Source organism: Buteo buteo, chromosome 13 (assembly GCF_964188355.1).
Source record: "Buteo buteo chromosome 13, bButBut1.hap1.1, whole genome shotgun sequence".
NCBI classification, from domain to species: Eukaryota; Metazoa; Chordata; class Aves; order Accipitriformes; family Accipitridae; genus Buteo; species Buteo buteo.
In genome coordinates, this window is record NC_134183.1 from 1,402,095 (window position 1) to 1,422,300 (window position 20,206).

At 41.5% G+C, this 20,206-nt stretch overlaps 1 protein-coding gene across 5 annotated transcripts in view; it reads left to right on the forward strand.

The window, feature by feature from the left end:
- RPTOR (regulatory associated protein of MTOR complex 1) overlaps nucleotides 1-20,206 on the forward strand; it is a 162,745-nt gene that overhangs the window by 83,768 nt on the left and 58,771 nt on the right. For 4 of the 5 annotated variants that reach the window (XM_075044165.1, XM_075044166.1, XM_075044168.1 and 1 more), the window contains 5 exons: nucleotides 5,321-5,396; nucleotides 8,842-8,943; nucleotides 12,513-12,596; nucleotides 14,059-14,169; nucleotides 19,974-20,048. In XM_075044165.1, the coding sequence (XP_074900266.1) occupies nucleotides 5,321-5,396; nucleotides 8,842-8,943; nucleotides 12,513-12,596; nucleotides 14,059-14,169; nucleotides 19,974-20,048 (448 nt within the window). The remainder of the gene's footprint in view (nucleotides 1-5,320; nucleotides 5,397-8,841; nucleotides 8,944-12,512; nucleotides 12,597-14,058; nucleotides 14,170-19,973; nucleotides 20,049-20,206) is intronic. The other variant, XM_075044167.1, reaches the window with a different exon arrangement.

Here is a 20,206-nt window from a genome sequence, read left to right on the forward strand (position 1 = left end):
GTAAGAGAGGAGCTGGAGTCTTTGAACACTGTGGGAGTGTTGCAGAATGGATGCAGGTCTGCTTGCCGATTTCTCAAAGAAATGAGTCTCATTTAGCTGCACAGAAAGACTTAGTATCTCAGGAAGAAGAAAGTGATTGTTTGAAAAGGGTATTTGGAACTGTTTGACATTTGAAGGATTAGATTAATTCAGATTACACTGTTGATTTAACCAGATTTCTTTTTGTGTGTCTATGTGTTAGTCTTAACATCTCCAAGACCCATTAATGGACTACAAATAGTTTAATGGAGAGAAATGTAGGACAAAAATAGCAAAGCATGTGCTTTAAGTTGTGGGTAGAGCAGGGGAATGCATTGGTAGAAGAAAGAAGGATTTCATAGTTGTACCAAATATTCATAGCAATAAATATTTTTTAAAAATAGCTGTCTGAGCAGCTTCCCAGCTGTCTCTCCTAAAGCAGGCTTAGGGAGTTCACAGTGTCACTGTGAAGCAGGTGAATTCAGGCTGAAGTCTGAAAATTCAATCAAACAGAGTATGGTGTTGAATTGTACTTGCAGAAAAAACAAACATGAAAAATCTTGTCCAACATACTTGTTAAAGTCTGAAATATTTAGCAGTTCCAGAAACACAATTCAAAGCAAGCAGATACCCTGGTGCCTGAGCCCCAAGACTACAGAAGGCTTCAACTGCATGACTGTCCCAGTAAGAAATACTCATTTTCACTAATATTATGTGCAGTGCAATATAATACAAACTATTCCCAGAAGAAGAGAGAATGTTAAAGGACATCAATAATATGTTATAAAAAATGTGACATGAGAATCAAAAGCATTAGGCATTGACTCAGCCCACAAAATTTGAGGTTAAGAAAATCTGCCTTCATGATCTGCCAGCTAATATAGTACACGTGGGTGAAGAAAGACTAACATGCATCTCTGTAACCATGCTTCATTTATGCTGTTAAAGTATTACTGTGGGCTTCCATTACCGAACATTTCATGGATCTGCACAATAAAATAGTCATTGAGCGAAGCTGGAACTCTCAGCCTGTTCTTTGCTTAAAAGTCCAAACTTTGCAGCACCTCTGGGAAACAAAATAAAGGCAGCTGGATGAGTTCATGTTAAATTATTAAAAGTTTAAACAGTCCTACTGTAATGAAACTGGTATTGGACTGAGCGGGGGAGATAGACGGAGTCTGGGGGGCATGTGAATAGGAACTTTGTGCTGAAGAGCTAAGAAAAACTGAAACTAAAATATAAAGACAAATATATGAGTATTTCTGTCATGGGAGAAGAGAATTGACGAAATTTGGGGGAGCTCTTTCCCTTTTTCATTTTTTATTGTAGAATTATGGAGGAGCAATGCCTTTTCTTTTTTAATTTTCATATATTCTGAAATGCAGTGTCCTTTTGCAGGATGATGGCTTGCATCTTGTATGTTGAGTACCTTGTTGAACTGATTGATCAGTGCAGACAGATGCAGGGCGTTGTTAGCTTGTTTTCTTTACAGACGGTTTCTGTTGGCATGCTGCATTGCTTTGCTTGTTTTGGATAAACAAAAGCACTTTCTTGCCTGTTTTTTAACTGAGTCAATCTTCTAACTAAGGAGAGGATTTAATATACATTTATTCTGAAATATATATGGGAAATGCATGATACTATGTTTTCCCAGTAGCTGAACCTAAGGAGTCCCCCATCCTAACATAGCTGAAAGTCTGTGGGTTTGACCCCTTTCTTTAACGAGATTGCACTACGAAAATTGCCAGGTCCCGAAGAAGCATAAGGGTAAGTATAGCCATGCTATGTGGTTGATTGCATAAAAAAAGCTTTTGAACTTGTGGTTTGAGGGCTGGTGGTCAAGCTGATGAGTAACTTGAGCTTCACCTCCTGTGGTGCCTCTTCCGTGGTTCTCTCGAGTTACTGCCTCATACATGTTGGGTTTAGACCACATAGAAACGGCCACTTACTGATAGGTGGTGTATGATGGAAATCCTTTGGACTTGGTCAAATCAGTCGCAGCGTGGGATTGCTTGTTTTTGTTGCCCTTTTGGGGAAGACATAACAGGAATGTGTATAAAACCTTACGTTAAGCATATGTAGGTTCTAACTTAACTGGGATGTACAAAGGGGAGGTGTCCTCCCTTCTTATGCAAGTGCTTTATCAATTTGTTGTACATACAGGGCGATTAGGACAACATAGTATAAAAAAACCTCATAAAGATATTCTTTAGTAGCGTAATGTAGTGAAGTTGAAACACTGCAATATTTCAGTAGGTTATTGTCCAGTGGATACATCATACTGTCGTCTTGTCACGGTGGCGGGTTCGGGGTTATTGGAAGAGTGCAGTAAGGAGGGAGGAAAGAACAATGCTGAGGTATTACCAAGCTCTTTTTGTAGCTAATGTAGTGAAAACAAATCTTCCAAAGCGCTTTGCAAACAGCAATCTCTGCAAAGAAGGAAGAGAACTAGTGATCTCTTGGGTTGGCCTTTATAAATCACTTCTAGGATGCAGCACCACCTATCCTTGTTCCACTGCTGCTCCCTAATTTATCTTCTGTTTGTGTGCTAAAGTGTAATATTAGTTCAGCGAGCATATCTACAATTTGCCCACCTTCCCAGTTCCCTTTGGCATATTAAAACAGTCAATCACTGCTCCTCCTCCCCACCACCAACAGCCGTTATTTTCACCATAACAAGTATTTTTCCCCTTCTGTTTCTCTTCACGTACTCAATGGCATTAGTCCTTTACCATTCATTTGTGGCAGGGTTTGAATCTTTTAATTGTTGTAATGCCTGTTAAACGCCATTGTCTATTTTGCCAACACCCTGAGTTAGCTATGTGGCAACTCGTGTCCAGCTTGAAGTCTCGCAAGTAACGTGTAGCTGTTCTAGTAGTTGGAAATAGCGAAGTTTTACTTCAAGCAAAACTGCTGTTCGCTCACGTGTGTCGTTGGGTGGGGAGGTTTCCTGTTTCCTGCAGAAATAGAGCAGAAGTGGTGTGTTGGGCTAGTCTGGAAAGGCTGGAGAATAATCATTTTAAGTATTTGAATTGATTAGAGTCTCTTACACAGTTGATGTTAATCACCAGCTCTCTAGATTGTGATGAGCAGTAATGTTAAGATTTTATGTTGGTGGTTGCTCTTTTGAAAGATTGAGTAATGTTGGCTGTGTGGCTACATTGATTTTTAATGGCCTGTTTTTAGAAGCGTAAAAAGAGATTTTGTTTTAATCTACTAAAATCTCTTTTTACATTTTTGTTTGTTCTTTCTGATAGCACTTAAAATCTTTGAGATGTGACCTTGCAGGGCTGCTTTGGACGTATTCGTAGCAGTATTAGTGCTTCTTACCTAAAATGACTTTGAGGAGCTCAGCATCTTAGCTCTGTGTCTCTGCAGTGTAATGACCTATGCAGAAACCTTTTATAGGCAGCCAAAATAAGACTAGTTGTCTCTGATCTCTAAACCATTTTTCTGCTGCACAGCAAAACTTATCTCAAAGGCAATATGTATTGACATTTTCTAATGTTTGAGAGAATTTCTTTAGGTGGTATTGCCCATTCCCCCAAGAAACCTGAAAGTCGGAAACATTCATTCTTTGCTTGAAGTAAAATTATCTTTGTATTTGCACTAATTGACTTTGCCTCAGCCTCAACCAGGAATAAATATCTCTCTCATCAGCTCTGTGTAAACATTTTATCTCCAGCATGGGTCTTTATTGAGCATGTGGGAAGCATTTGTTGCCTGTGCTTTGATTATCTCTTGATTACCTCTTAATTATATTGGCAGCATATTGTCAAGTGAAGGTGAATGCTGTGAAGCAGAGGGACAAGGTCTGGGGCAACTAAAACAAGCTGCATCTCTCAAATCCATAGAAAAAATGCAGGAACCTTATAGTTTATTTTTCTATCTAATTGGAGAGGTTGTTTTCAGTTGAGAACAGCTGCCAGTTAGGCTAATGGGATAGATTTTGCTCGGCAGTTGTTCTAATGGAAGGCTTTGTTTGACTCAAAACAGGGTGATTTAAGAACTTATTAAAGCAGGTAACTAAAATACACTGTATTGATTATCACCTATAGCCTTATGTCTGCAAATGTTCCTAGGGGAAGAAAAATTGCTTAGCCTATTGATGTTAACACATGATGGCCACAAGCCATGGAAGAGCAAATGTGTCTGGAGAGTAAATTAGTTTCTTTTGTGTAAGAAACCCAGTGGGTGGTGGTTTAACTCACTAGCCTTTCAGAGCACGTGTGTTAAAATTAAAAGTGCATGGAATGTCTGTGGATAGAGTAGGGATAATCCTTTCTGGGGTAAAAAGTAACTCTTTCACTTTTTTAGAGGTGTTTTTAGGAACTTTGGAGACCACACGCATTTATTTTAGTTTGGTCCTCTTTTGGTTTGTGAGCATTTTGAAGCAGACTTTTAACATATTTCGTTTGCACTGAATCAGCCACAACAGTTTCTTTGGCCACTGTATGTAATTTACATGCTTTTATAACACTAACACTAAACTATTGTAAGTCACAATACTTTAGCCATTAAATAATACAGTAGGTAAGCGTAAAAACTGAAATCCTTAAATATTTTCTCTTCTTCTAGTTTAGTGTACATCCCTCCATCTTTAGGGTGAGTCATGGAGAGCCAATCTTTGTAAACAAGGTTGCCACGCAAAACCCAACTCAGAGTTAGATTAATGGAGACAGAGTTACTTTTCTCAGCACTATGTACAGTGATACGGTATCTGTGTTGAGAATGCGGAAAAGGAGAATTAGTGTAGTGGTGTAGATGTGTCCATGTATTGTGAGTTGGAGGGCTTGTCGACAGGAATGCATCTTCCTGAGGCGTTCTGATGTGACTTGAATCAGAGCAAGCGAGGGTTTGGATGCATATAGAGGTGTATGTTGAAGGATTATGGGTTGGAGCTAATCCAGGATTGAGTTCATTTTTCTACTTTAAAAAAAAAAAAAAAGTCATCCATTTTTGCATGAGGACAGGTATATAATAGGACTTCAGTTCACTGTGGCTTCTTTCTATGTTATAGAGAGGAGCAGTTTCAGTGAACTTCAGCTAGGGATCTTTTTACCTTGCTCTCATTTTGTTGGTGAGCCTGATATGATGCTGGACTAGACCTTCTCACTGTTTTTCCTGAATAGTTCTCATATGTTTTACTTGTTTTTTAAAAAAAGTGAATATTAAGCATTTCTAAGCCAGTCAGATAACACTGCTTTGTCCAGGTGCTTGTATGATCAGAATTTAAATTTACCTAGATATTACTTATGGATAACTTGTAATGACTTATCTTTCCTTTCACCTTTTTCTCTAGGCAAGCGTGGGACCTTGCAGTTGATATTTGCCTTTCCCAGTTACCTACAATTATAGAGGAAGGAACTGCTTTTAGGGTAAGTTGGATAATATCTTGAAGTGTTACGTGCCCAGTTTAACCCGTTATTTGAAACCTCAGTTCAGCGTATCACTTTTGCTTGTTGAGTCTTGAATTGTTGCAGTTTAAGGGTTTATATTTTTGGAAAATTGTAAATGTCTACTCACCTCACTTAGAGGAACAGATAGAAAAGCAACTTTAAGTTCCTCACTGTTGTACAAGATGTCTGATTCAGCCTGCATCTGTTGGTAAGGAGGAAACTCCTACCAGTAGAAATGATGCCTGAGACCTGACTCTTAAAATTTCAGAGCCCTGAGTCTTGACTAAGAGTGCTGTTAGGAAAAAAATCCCAACGTGCCAGCATGATTTTTAAATGAAAAACTTTAATGCAAAAATTGTCTCTTAGTAGAGTTATTTTCAAATAAACATAAAATAGAGCTTGAGGCTATGTCCAAAGAGTTTTCTTAAGCATGGTATCATTAATATGTCACTGGGGTTTTTTCTACTTTACTTTTCTGCTCTCTCAGATTAACTAAAATTTTTAATATTATATTTGGCTTAAATTCCTCTAGTCAGACTGGATTCTTCTCGATATTCCTTTTGACGTTCATGAATGGAAACCTTTAAATAATAATTACCGGACAACCTCAGATACCAATTCTGCCATGATGTTCTCTCTAATTTTACAGTAACATTCTTCCATTTTATTTATGTTGCCAAGCTCCTGAAAGGTTTTCTGGCTGCGATTGCAGGTTGTCTCCAAAGACCCAAGTACAGGAGGAGAGCTGTGGACTTCTGCGAGGGTGGGGGTTGGCAAAGATGCCCTGAGGCTTTTATCCTCCCATCACTTTCCCCACTGTATGTGCTGTATTTTAAAATTTAAACAAATATGATTTTTCTTCTCCTAGCTTATGTTCATTTTTATTTCAGGTCTTTAACAATGTCAGTGGGTGCTTTTATATTAGTCTTAGACCTCATCTGGGCACTCACTGTCGAGTGAGTTGAAATTTAGCAAATTTCTGTGTGTTTCAGGGATGAGAGGAGGCACATACTTGCTAGAGATTAAACGAGATCAGCAAATAAGAGTGGTCATTCTCAACTAGTGATATTGATTCAAGATAGGGTGGAAGCAATTTATAAGCAGATTTTCAAGCCTAACGAATGTAATTTCTTGTGTATTTTGGCTAGAACTTGAGGTAGCTAGAGCTATCAATGTGCAGGCACAGCTGGGAGCCTGAACGCTGCGAATTTCCAAGCTAGCCCGGGCCCTAGACGTAAAAGCAGGCTCAAGTCCTCTTCTGAGCTATCCCTTACGCTTTCATTTAAAATCCAGCATGATTAATGCTGTGTAGGTTTGTGCCTGCTCTGTAGAGAGGGGACAGATATTAACCTGTTGAACATCTCTCTCTGAGACACCTACAGGAATATGAAACTTGGCTGTTAGTTTGGGAGGGAGTGAAAGGGGCTTAGCTCTACGCTGTGACAAATGCTTGGAGCAGACAGACAGTTGCTGATCTATTCCTTGTGTTCTAATCAACATTTTGCCCTCAAAACCCTTGATTTATGCCCGGCAAGAACTGTTGTGTATCAGAGAAGGTTAGCTGCTGCTGGCCAGCAGTAATCCTGGGAGAAATTGTTGTTCAATGCAAGGCAGGGGGAAGGAGCGTTGTGTTACTGAGGTTAGTCAGCCTGTTTCGTAACGAGGCTGGCAGAAGCAGCAATCAGTGTCTGGGATGTCAAATGCCCGTGTGAGTCACAGGATTACCTGCTGCCATCCATTCGCCGGCCGCGTTGGCTGCTGTGGGTTTAGAGTCCAGTCTGGCCCTGGATAAAGCAATTGATAATCTCTTCAGGGCTGTTTTGTTTCAGCAGCACATTATAAAACCACGTGTGTCTGACTTCTGCTTATTCTCTAGGTGTTCTTTCCTAGCCAGACCTGGAAAATATGATAACGTGATGGAGAATGGCCTGCGGGCTCACAGCGCTCATACGGGGGGGAATGGCGGGGAGCGATTGGGCTTCTGGCAGGTTTGGGTTGGTTTACTCTCCCTCCTTCCATCTCTTCCCTGCCTCCTTCCCCCTTGATTTCTGTTTTTCTGTGGATTTCTAACTGGAAGCTGCTGTGAGATTTGGTTGGTACTTTCTCATACCTAGCTTGTACCACGTACTCGGCGTGATAGATGGTAAAAGGAATGTTTCTCGAAGTGCTGCTGCGCTGGCAGGGGATGCTGATGTGCCCAAGGACTGTCTGAGTGTGCACTGCAGAGTCGAGTGCTTTCGGAAATGAGTGTCAGATCACTGGCCAGTCACCACCAGTATTAGGAGACGAGAGCTGCTCTGCACTTTTGAGCAGGCTCCAGGGCCTTAAACTGTGCTGCAGAATGTCAGATCTCACCAAGTAAACTTCCTATTTCATCAGCCAGTGTGGTGCACCCCCAATCAATCACATCTTGTTAAGAGTAAGACCATAGTTCTGTCATATGTTTTTCAGAGCATGCAGTATTTTCTCTACTTGTATTTGCTGTCCCCTAAACCAGTTTCCTTTATGTCTAGAGATCCTATGAGCTAGTATCCTTTATATTTACTGGATGCCATTCAGATGCATTTTGTAAAATAACATATGATTGTACTGTCTTAAGCACCAAGTACCAAAGTACAACTGATAGATATTAGCTGGTGGGAGTTCACCCCACCCCTTGCATCTTTAGTAGCGCGCTAGTGTAAAGTCTATTAAGTACTGTAGCATTCCGCATGTTATTTTTGTGCTCATTTACCCACGCTACCAGGATATCTCTAATTAAATTAGCGGATTCAATATCTTAAGTAAATTTTCTGATTTTTGTTTGCCTGTATGAAGTCCTTTTACTGCATTACGGGTGTCAGAAGTGATGAATAGCTAAATAAAAGGCTTGAATTAAAAAACTGATAAATAGGAGGCAGCCTTCTTGCAGCCCAAACCAGCACATCTGAATTGCCACCTGTTTGTAGGAGAGGTTTATGGCAGCCAGGGATGACTGAGATGTGGATGGACATAGTTTTTGTTGTTGTTGGGTAGTATTCACTGTGGACTGGGCAGAGGTAGCACTGTGTGCTGCTGCGGGAGTGAAACTACCTCTGCAGAACACGTAAATCCACTGCTGCTCTATCTGCTTCTCATGTGGAAAAGAATAGCCAGATTTCCCTAAGACCTTTTGTGATATCTTTTCCTGGTTCTCTACTCTTTCCTTCTCCTTTTTTCCAAACACTTACATTAGAGAATGCCAACCTATTTAAAGCTAATTATATCTGGTCAGCCTTTGGAAAATTTTTATACATTTAAAAAAACATAAACAGATGTGTGTCAACTAAAAAGAAGGTTTTGGAAACGATAAACTGTGCGAGTCCATAAGTGCCAAAACTGTTTGCTTTGCTTGTTTCTGGTTTCGTTTTAAGCCAAACTTGCATTCCTGTTCTTGCCTCAACAGCACAGTCCCTTCTTTGCGGAGCAGCTGACTGCTTTCCAGGTGTGGCTGACCATGGGTGTGGAGAACCGCAATCCCCCGGAGCAGCTCCCCATTGTCCTGCAGGTGAGCGGCCAGGGCAGGGAGCTCGGCCACAGCTGACACGGAGTGTTTGTGCATGCCTCTCCCTGCCCGCTGAGTGCTGCGCTATCAACCAGATGGCGTTTGGGTACATAAATTACGTGGGCTCCTTCAGGATTAATTAGAGCTGATTGCATGTTTACTAGACCTGTGCGGATGAAGACAAAGTGCTTTTCTTCTCCCATACCTTCGCTCTCTGTTGAGCAAAACTTCCTGCTATAGTCCATTTGCAGCTTCAACAGTATCAGGCTCTGCTGCCTCCTCTTTTGCTCTGAAGTAGCAAGACTTTTTCACAGAGTAGCACATCTTTGTTGTCTTCTCCTGTAGTATCTCCTCTTCTATGCCAGCTCTGTCAGGCAGAGACTTTATCTTCTCTCTGCTTTCAGAAAGTGGAAGTTACTGCAGTGTAAATAGTTTGGAAATGGCTTCTTTATCTGTCTGGTACAGCCTGGAAAGTGTTCTCTTTAATGTGATGCTGAAATTTTGCTGCAAGAACATAGAAACAAGTCTCTGAAGACCATGCCTGGAAGGAATGTAGAGTTCTGGTAGGCATTTGCTCAGACGAGACAAAGTTCATATGTATAAAGGAGAAGTAAATCTGGTAGAAACATAACACCTCATTTCAAATAATATTTTATGGCCAGGCACATATTAAAATTGTCATCTTTTCTTGCCCTCTCCTCCCCAGGAGTTTGTATTGACAGAAATATAAACCCTCATCAAGGTAGCTGTGGTCTCTTCTCTACCAGGCAGCAAAATTTAAAGTCTTTCCGTTTAAAGGAACATGATTCCAGTCACTCATACAGGGATATGTGATTTCTTTCACTAAATGTGAGAAGACTCACCTTCTCTCTGTTAGCTACCAGCTTGTTTTGTGACTGACAGCACCATCAATCTCTGTAAGACCAAATCTGAATTTCCCTGAGCCTCCCAAGCCTTGAGAGATCAGTTGGATAAACAGATGTACGGTTTATCTCTGTCACTGCAATGGGAGAAGGCAGGCTTCTACTCTAGCACCAGCTTTGCTGCCTTCCAGTGAATTATTTGGCACCAGAGGGCTCTGCAGGTAGCTTAACCTTGCAGTGGAATTGAGAGGTCACCTGGCAAAGGAACCCGCTTTCCTTCCTGGAGCAAAAATGAGCTAGGGCAATGTAATTATTCTTATAATTAAAGCTTATTAATTCTATAGTGGAATAAGATTGCTTGTTAACAGGTTTGAGATACTTTGAATCGGAGGCCAACTGATCAGAGAGGGAAGGAAGTGCATTTCAGACCCCTTTTGATTGTCGTTTTGCTTTGACCCCTTGGGAGTGCTTAGACTACGCTGCTGTAGCCTAACAAAGGCTGATTCTGTTTTCCCATTTTAGATGTGGCACTGGGGGAAGAAGGTGTTTGAGTGCCAGGGCCATGATGCCAGCCATGCAAAGCTTGGGTTTGTCAAGGATGGGGAAATGGCCCTTTGTAAATGGCCTTTTAATTGACTTCAGGGAGTTTCTTTCTATTTCGAGTTCTTGCTGTGCGTGGGGCAGATTGGACACATGTGGCTTCCTGGTGCAGAGAAGAGAGAATTCATGGAAGAGAAGTTAGCCATACGCACAGCCTGAACGAGCCTGAGCAGCAGATGCTTGATCCTTGCGGACGTACCTCCTGCAATGTGATCTCCAGTGCATGCAGACAGGAGTAGCACTTACTCCACAGAAGGCCATGGGGAGACCACTGCTGCAGTCCCCTTCTTCCCTCCTGCGTTCGTTAGGAGATTCCTGCTAAAATGTGGATTGTTACTTCTAAATTATCCTGTTTTCTCCTGGTTAATCTCTAACTTGCATGTGTGGGCATAATTAGCTTCCCTACCTTCTGTTTAGGAATAATGATGGACAAATGTCAGTGACACAGTGCTGTGTGCATATAGTGGCACAGCATAACAATTTCATAATTTCACTAAAAGTTCATAAATTGTGCATAGACTCCCCATATCCCCGTGCAAGTCTCTAGAATTCGTGTCAGGTTTGGCTTCAGGTTATTGTGCAAATCAGTTTGGGAAGTGGGAATATAAAAACCTGAGAGACTGATGGCTTTTTTTGTTTTTGAAAATAATGAAATGGAGCTTTTAAAAGAAGACACAATTTGATTTGGTTAAGGGTTCTTGTGGGATGCTAGCAATGTTGAGATGTGGTTTTGTATCTTCACTTGGAAATCCTTTTCAATAACATCCATTTTTTTCCCTAGCTATGACAGAATTTGTAGATTTACTGGTTTTTTTTTCTGCAGGTCAGATACTAACAGCATTGTCTATCTGTATGCCTGCCATTGTCTGCGTAAGCACCCTGCACCTAACATGTTCCGGTCTGTTGTTTCAGCCCTGCCCCAGCTTCCACCATGCCCTGGTTTCTATTACTGCTTTAATCTCAAACAGCTGCCCCTGTTATTCCTGTGCTCTGCATCTTTAAAGCACATTGTTAATTGTGCCAAGTTCTGTAGTAAGTTTATGGAATAGGCTGGTGCCAACTAGGGCAGGATGACCAAAATCCTTTCTCTTACGACCTGTCCTGAGATCTAAGCTCCAATGTTCAGAGGTGAAACAATGAGAGTTGTTAACACATCCTCCTCTCTTCTTCTTCTGGACTTTTTCTGCACAACTTTAGTATCAGTTTTCCGTAGGATGAGACATGAGCCAAGTAATTTAGTTATTCTTCAATATTAAACATGAAAAATAATTTAATTTGAATATACAGAGTGGAAAAACACGGAGAAGGGGATGGAATTGGGGAGCTAAATCAATGAGTTGCTTTCCCTGAGATCTATGCTGAGGGATGTTACTCAATTTAAACTGAGGATTAAACGTTGCATTCCAATATCTTACATCTGTTAAGGAGATTAAGAACTGAAAGTCTGTCTGTTAATATTTCACACCAGGGTAGGTATAAGCCAGTAAACTACTGCCTCATTATCGTTGTCAGACTCCGTTTTAATGAGATTTTTATTAACGACTAATGTGACCTTTTGCTTCCCTCTTAAGTCTCTTACATCGATTTGCCAAGGAAAGCAAAGCCTCTTTTTCTGCTTCTGAGCTGTTTTGAGTAATGGGAGACTGGGCCTTTTGCTCACCTTTGAATCTTTCCTGCAGATACAATTGTGTTCCTGGTTTACTGGGGAAAGGCAGGTGGTATGATGAGAATATTTGAAATCCATAGGGGCTGCTTCCATCTAGCAGAGCTATACTGCATAGGAAGCACTGCGTTTGAGAGAAAAATTAGCAGAGAGAACAAGTGGAGCAATGACGTGGAGATCAAGGATAACTGCATTCCTAGGAAAATGTTTGTATGTGTCTGCAGAAACTTCATGAAGGAGAGCGTTATCGGGAGGGGCAGTAACCCGCTGGTGACACTGTTCAGTGGAGTGAAAGTTTTCAGCAGTCAGGGTTTGTCTTCCAGCTTTTTTGTTCAGACCATCAGATTGTTCAAAGTGATGTAATGATCCTGAGGTCGTCTTAGATTCGCTCTGCAGTCCCAATTTTTGTTCTTTTTAGCAGTAACTGTTATCCCTCTTCTCTGCAGGTGCTGCTGAGCCAGGTACACCGGCTGCGGGCTCTTGATTTGCTGGGAAGATTTTTGGACCTGGGTCCCTGGGCAGTTAGTTTGGTGCGTGGATGTTGCATATTGTCTTGTAAAAGTCTAGTTTATCTCAGTATAGGCGATAAATACAAATGATGATTTATGGAAGGAAGATGTGGAAGATATTCCACAGATTTGACAAATGACCAGTATTTTAAGTGTTCATGTGTGTGCAATGGAGCAAGCATCCCTAAAAAAAAAGTGGTTTGTATTAATCAAAAAGGCCGAATAGCTGTTCATTTGCATTACAACAAAGAGGAGTTCCTTGGGAATAGTTTAGTGTAAAATATTCTAAGGGACAAAACAGGAGGAAATATCTGGGACAAATAAGAAGGTTTATCATGTAAAATAAATAACAAAAAAATAGCGCATACATTTATCGTCTGTTCTCTCAGCTGACTAGCTGCATCATTTTCTTCTCTTCCTTTATCCATTTGGTCTCTGGATTTTATAAGCTCTGCTGAGAATGCAGCAGCTGCCTTCTGCATTTTGGAAAGTGGCTAGCACAGTGTGGATAGTAAATAAGAATTAAACAGAGGAGCAGTTTAAAACACTCTTGTAAATGGAGCTATTTGTTGATAAAAGTGATGAAGACTAACCACCAGCTGGTTGTGGAATAGCTCAATGATGGGACTTTTTAGTGGTTTTCTTAACCTTCCTCCTTCTCAGCCAAGACTACCCTCTGCACACCTTCATGGACAGCTTAGCCCTCAGTGGTGGGAAGAAAGTATGCACTAAAGGTGATTTTAAGACCTCTGGATTATAAACTTCTATGAGGATCAAAACATAGCTGCAAGTCAGCCGCAGTGGACTTCTCTCTGGCTATTAATGAGCTTTATAAACCTTGTTGGCCGTATCACTGGGTGATGCTCAGCTGCTGCAGGTTGTGTGGGTGGTAACCCCCCGGGAGCCGGGTGCTGCAAGTGCAATCCCCCACCATACATTTCCTTTACGTTGTGTTTTGGGAAGGGTATCAGCAATCACAGTGGGATTCTCAAAGATTTTACGTGTTGCATGTCCTCCTGTGAGCGTAGTCTCTAATCCCATGGAAAAGGCTTGGTAAAAAGTCTGTGTAAGGCAAGAGGCTTATTTAATTTCCAGTGGGAAGGCTGTAATTATTAAGCTTTTGCAATATGTTTACTTGTGAGAGCAAATGGCCCCATCTGAGGAGAGCGCAACGTATCATGAAGCATAAAATAGTACAGGCTGTAACGAGTAAAAGCTAGTGCTAGATTAACTCTGAGTCTCTGTGGACCAAATGAGTCTGAAAATATCTGGTGACATCCAAGATGAAAACAAGCAATAGACAAATACACAGGGATCCCCTCTTTACTAGAAATGTATGAAATTGTTTTCTACCAGATTTCTCATCTGTGTCATTAAGTATGCTGCATCTTCGCAGAGCGCTCAGTCCTGCCCCTGCGCGGTGCTGCCTCTGCAGTAAGGCTGAGCTGTTCACGAGGGTTTGCTGTTCTCTCTGGCTCCCCAGGCCCTGTCTGTTGGCATTTTTCCGTATGTGCTGAAGCTACTTCAAAGTTCAGCTCGTGAGCTGAGACCACTCCTTGTCTTCATCTGGGCCAAAATTCTGGCAGTGGACAGTGTGAGTACTTCTGAACTTGGCTGTTTCTTTGGGGTTTCAGCAATGTGCCTTTTTCCCCCTCCCTGTTTGCTTTATCCAGTTGCTTTAGACTTGGGACTTTCTCCTGAGGTACTTCAAAAACACGCTGCATTAGCTGGAGACCAGCATGTTATCTCATTAATTTATCTGACTTGTATGAAAGCTAGCTTCCGAAACTTTGTGAATGGGAAACCCCCATTAATGTGCTGACACTGGGTAGTTTGGCTGCCCACCTCTTCACGCCTGCCCAGGATGAAAGCAGGTTTGCTCTGTCTGTTAATGCTGCAACGTCATGTTAACATCTCACAGTTCCTACTTCCTCCTCTGGTTTTAGGGTGTAGGTGGTCTAGGTAAAAGCCATCAGCTCTCACTGATTGCGTCTTTATTGGGGAAGATATTGCTTTGCTTGCTGAAGGGGCTTAAAAAGCACTCCTCTCTTCTGTCACATATTCACATATTCCCAGGTGAGAGCACACAGGCACGCACTCATACTCTCCCTCAATTTGTTCATTTCAGATAGTGATTAAACTTGGTTTGTTCAAGACCATTGTGTCAGTTGTCAAAACAGGCTGTGGGTAGTCTTCAGACACAGAATTTTTCTAGAAATAAAAGTGATTTTTGGTGACTTCAGCTTATAAATCCTGCTCCAAGTCTAATGCACACACTGATGCATTGAAGATGGTTTGCATAGAAGTATCTACCCCCCACAGAAGACAGATTATTCCTATCACAGGTCCATGATTCTGTTCTTCTCTACAACATTTTGGCACCTTTTGGGTTGAGGTTTAAAAACTGAGCCCTGATTTTTAAAGATGGCCTAAGCCAGAGCTCTAGTTTGTGGGGTTTAAAATAAATAATTAAGCAGGTAAGTAATTGCAGATGAATTTGTATGGTGATATATATATGACTCTGTGGTTTGTAAGTGTAATAACATAAAATTATTAGGAGTGGTGCACACAGTTAATTGCAGGCACAATTATAAGCCAATATGAAATTGTCTGAACTGCTTGTAGAAGTTGGATCTTGCCTATTTGGGGGTTTATTTTTGTTATATCACTTCCATTTCAGTATGGAGAATAATATTGAATTTGTTGGAATTTTTCCCCACTGTTGATCTAGCGTTGTCAGGTTTAGTTTTATAAATACATTTTCATTAACATCCTAAGAGGATTTTGGAAAGAAAATGAAAACTATTCGTCTTAAAGCTACTCTTGAAAAGCTTATTTTTTGATGCATGCCTCTCCATGGCTGACGCTTCAGCCCCAGGTACGTTTCAGAGTAGGCTCATGTATAATTTACATGAAGTGTCATGCCATCTTTCACTCTCTCTGGTGGTGAAGCCAATCTGAGAGGGCTCTTTCCCCCCTACCCCTCCTGGCACCATTGGTGTTGCTCCCGCCCATGCTCTCTTTTATTGTCTCACTCATTTGGTAGGCTGTGCTTTACAACAAAACAACAGAAAAAATACTCTTAAATTTTGTATTTGGATTTTTTTCTGCTGTTTCACTTACTAGCTCCACAAACAAGTAGTGCAAGTGAGAAGGGAGGAGAGGGTAACTTCAGCAGGAAAGTGCAATGAATGCTGCCGAGGGAGGAGACGGGCAGCGGCTTGAGGTGTTGCACCATAAAGGGAACGAATACATCATCATATCGGAAGCTAAAAGAATACTTTCTTGTTGTATGCTAAATATCAATAGAGACATGTCTTTTTCCCTCCTCTGCTGACACAAGGTTTGGCCATGTGTGTTTGAAACAAATTCAGTTTCAAACAAAGTTTAACAAAAACCAGTGTCGCAGCGTGCATGTTGTGCAGGTTCCAAGTGCTCTAACGCTATAGCCTGCTCCACTTCCCCAGCCCTCTGCATTTCCAGAGGGTAAATTTATCTAAACAAACCACAAGACTGGTATTTACATGCTCCAGGTTGAGAGAAGGTCTGTTAGTGTTTTGGTTGATCCAGTGATGCTGCAGTTCATGACCTGAGCCGTGGAGAGCGTGCTATGCTGCGTGTCAGCATCGTTTTCTCAGAGACGGCCTTTTATAAGACTCGGAGGGGGATGACAACTGCAGGGGCATGCTCTGTGAGTATGAAGGCAGGCAGGCTGGAGATGCTGACCGAAGGGTAGATGCAGTAATTAATTGTCAGGCTGCGTGGAATCGCTGTAGCATTAGTGCTGCATGTGGGGTGGGTGTGTGGGTCTGAGGGTGCAGTCCTCTGCCTGTGCTGGGTGTGCATCTACCTGGCTTGGCTCTGGTTTGAGTGGGTGCTACCTCCATCATCCAGGCAGAAGCCGTTGCCCTAGCATATGAGAGTGTGTTTATTTTCAAACATTCTGCCAGATAATCTTCATCTTTGCAATAATTGTACGGTGCTGTCTCTCTCCTTCATCTGCTGTCCCCTGTACGTGTATTTCATTTGGTTTCAGGAGACTGTAGCTGATGAAATTACTTTCATTTAAGAGTGGAGTTCAGCTAATTGCTCATTCCTCTTTGCATTTGGATGTGAATGAGAACAAGTTATATAAGACTTGCTAGTGCCCTGGAGAGCAGAATATCCTGCTAAGATAATATTTCTGTTCTGGTCCCTCCCTCTCTTTGGGCAGGGAGGCAGAAGAAAGGTGTTCTGACATGAGACAGCAGTGTAGTATGTCATGTGTCTGTTCAGATGATACCTTCATTAAGCATGGTATGCTGTGAAGAATTGCATTTTGTCATAAAAATTAGAGGATAAATCAATGGTATTCAAGAAACATTGCACCTCAGGCAGAATTGTTTGTGTGTGATATATAGGTGTCCCTAATAAATATTGGAATATTTCGATTAATCTGCTTTAATTCCATGTATAATCAGATGATTTTTCATAGGATATTCATTGAGGACTCTAGTCATCTCTGCCTGAAACCTGCTGGAGTATTTCTAGAAAATCCACCTGCAGAGCTGCATAGCAAGTGATGGTTCAAAGTTGCCTACTGTAGGTATCTGGCAGGTATAGATTGGTGTAGGAGTAGTGTTGTGCGCTGCCACATGGAGATGGCTATAACACTTGCAAATACAGTTTAGGTCAAGAATTTGCTACATGCCACATTGATAACGTCTGGTAAACAGCACCCTCTAAATCTTAAATACTTGAATTTAAAGGGGAAAAAAAAATTCCCCCACCTGTAATAGGGACTATAATCAGGAATTTAAGCAAGACCAAAAAAACCTGCACATTAAACAATACTGAAAATATGAATACTACTGAAGTAGGACAGCGGAAAAAAAGACCTTACCACTCCAAAGAATGGGCTGAAGACAATAGAAAACAAACATTTCTCATACTTTTTAAAGCAATGGCATGACATAAATAGCATGCTTACTTTTCAGACGTGTCCTTTGTTAGCAGGATTGTGACTACTGTTTCCTATCTTATGGTTAATACAAATATTCAAGTTAAGTGTTCCCTGAGGATAATGTGGTAAAGGTACCCACCTGGGGGGTGCGTGTTCACTGACCAGCATGGTCGCCCAGGATACCCCTGAGCTGTGGCAGTGCTGCTGTATTCCAGGAACTTGTGAGATTTTTAGGGATAAGTTACATAGCACATATGTTATATTAAGGAGAAAGAGGAGATCTATGCTCTAGTCCCTCCCCAGCACTGGGAACGTTATATTTTATGTAAGTTCTGAACTTTCACACCAAGTCTGCAGCTTGTTTTGGTCATGTTGTATTATTATTCACAAGTGTAGCTGCTTATTCCTTGAGGAGGAGGTGTTACTGATGCTGGCTTTCCATATTGTTCACAGGATCTAAGCAGGGAGGGTTTCAGCAAGTGTGCTGTCTTTATAAAAGTTGCGTCCCTCCCTTGAGCCTCAGGTATTTGGTAACAGAGGCAGCACAATAAATGTAGTGTGAAGATGGGCAGCCTTCTCTTTGCTGGTGTCTGTTTGCCTACATTATAGCAAAGAGATTGGTTTTTGTAAGGAACAGAAAGTATTCATGCTGAGGATGAAAAGGGGGAATTTTTTCCGTTTTTTTTTTGTGCAGCATTACACGGAAGTCAGGAAAGCCTCTTGTAGCTGCAGCCTGGCATCAATCCATTCCCTCTGCTCTTTGGTCTGCCAAAACCAGCATCTTCACTCCCTTCAGCAATAAAATATTCTCTTGCATCTCTGTCTTGCCATCCCTTCTCCCTTCAACAATTAGTTCCCTCCTTCACCTTCTACGCATGATAAAAAATACATGATCCTGTCTCTGGCATGAAGCATACAACAGAACCAGTCGTGGGGGAGACTGCCAATTCAGTATTTCCTCCCTTAAATTTTCATTGTTGTAGTATGTATTCTTTCAATTTGACCCTAATATGTCAACCTGAAGCCTGAGTTGGTATGTTAGCAAAAACATGGCGTATGCCATGTGCTTCACTCCTCATACTACCCCAGGAAAACCTGCATTATTCTCCTTATAGGCTTTTAAAGACAGTGAAGTTGCTCCACAGTTTTTGATGGTGTGTAGTAGGAGATCGTGCTACTACATGCTCCTGTTGTACGGATTTAATACACTTTAGCACTTGACCAAATAATAAATGACCAAATAAATAAAGTGATTAGTCTCGTTTGTGTAGATGAGTTGAAATCTTCTTGTCAAAATCTAGTCCCACCTGGGCAGGGGATTAGACAGAATATAAAGAATGAGTATATAAAGAATTAATAATTCCTCCTCCATCCCCCAGCCTTACAGATTTACTGGTAATTGCTCAGTGATGTGGGCCACTGTAAGAGAAACATGTGCGAGGTTTATTGCATGCGGCAGTCTCCAAGACTTCTCCTGCCTGTGAAAGATGGCACTTTAACATTCACAAGACACTTACTCTCACATCCTGGCTGCCAGGCTGAACTGGAAAATCAGCTACAATGGTACAGAAAGAACTAGGAAGGACTGTCTGTGCTATCAGACTGCACCTCCCATAATCAAGGTCACAGAGCAGACTCACCCAAAAACTTCCCTAGCTCTGGAGTCCTGTGGATAAGACGGGGTGGGCAGCCGGGGGGAAGAGGTCGGACCCGGAGAGCATCTGCAACAGCCTGTGCCACGTGCTCGGCAGCCAGGAACGCTCGTGTATGTCTGAACACGCAGCACAAGCTGCTTGCTTGACTCTTGGTAGCTAGTGCGTGATTATAATGTTCTCTAAAAAGAAAGGTCACTTACTCTGTGCCTGGGGAATGTTACAGATTTGACCAGGATTTTGCACTAGTTAGGTAGATATTTAACTGTACAGCTAGAAGTTAGTGAGCAGCATTTATCAGCAAACCTGATCTATGGTGAGCTAATTGCCTTGACATGGGATTGGAAATCAAGTGGAAAATTAAGACTAGGAGCTTTTAGAAGATCTCATCTTACATAATTTTTATTCTGGTAAATGTAAAAAAGAGAAAAAAAATTAATTGCATTCCTCCTCGGTTTTGCCTTTGGTGTCTCTCAAATACTGGTGAAGGTTTGATGTGGGACAGAGAGATGTCAAGTCTAACTCTTCTCCTAAGCAGGAGGTGACATTTTCAGCTACTGTTTCTGTCGTGTTGGAGGGTGGCAGAAGGTTCCTTGCTTTAGACACCACTCTTCCCTGTCGACCCTTCTCCTGCGGGGATGTTTGCTTGCGGCCCCGATGGAGGGCTTGTGCTTTATTTTGCTTCTCACATGAAAAGGAGATTTGAGAAAAATTATTAAGATGTGAAATATTCATATGTCATTGGAGGAAAAAATATTTTTATGTTATTGTACTCATCATGTTTTTCTTTGTCTCATTTTTCAGTCATGCCAAGCTGACCTTGTGAAGGACAACGGTCACAAGTATTTCCTTTCAGTTCTGGCAGATCCTTATATGCCAGTAAGGACAAGTCATCTTTATTCAGACTCTTCTAGCATTTGCTTAGCTTGTCTTAGCTTATTGGTTGCTGTTCTGATGCAGTTGGTGCTAACGTAGGACTGCCTCCCACCTCCATCTCCTGTGACACCCACTGCTTTACTGGAGAGAGTCATTGCTGA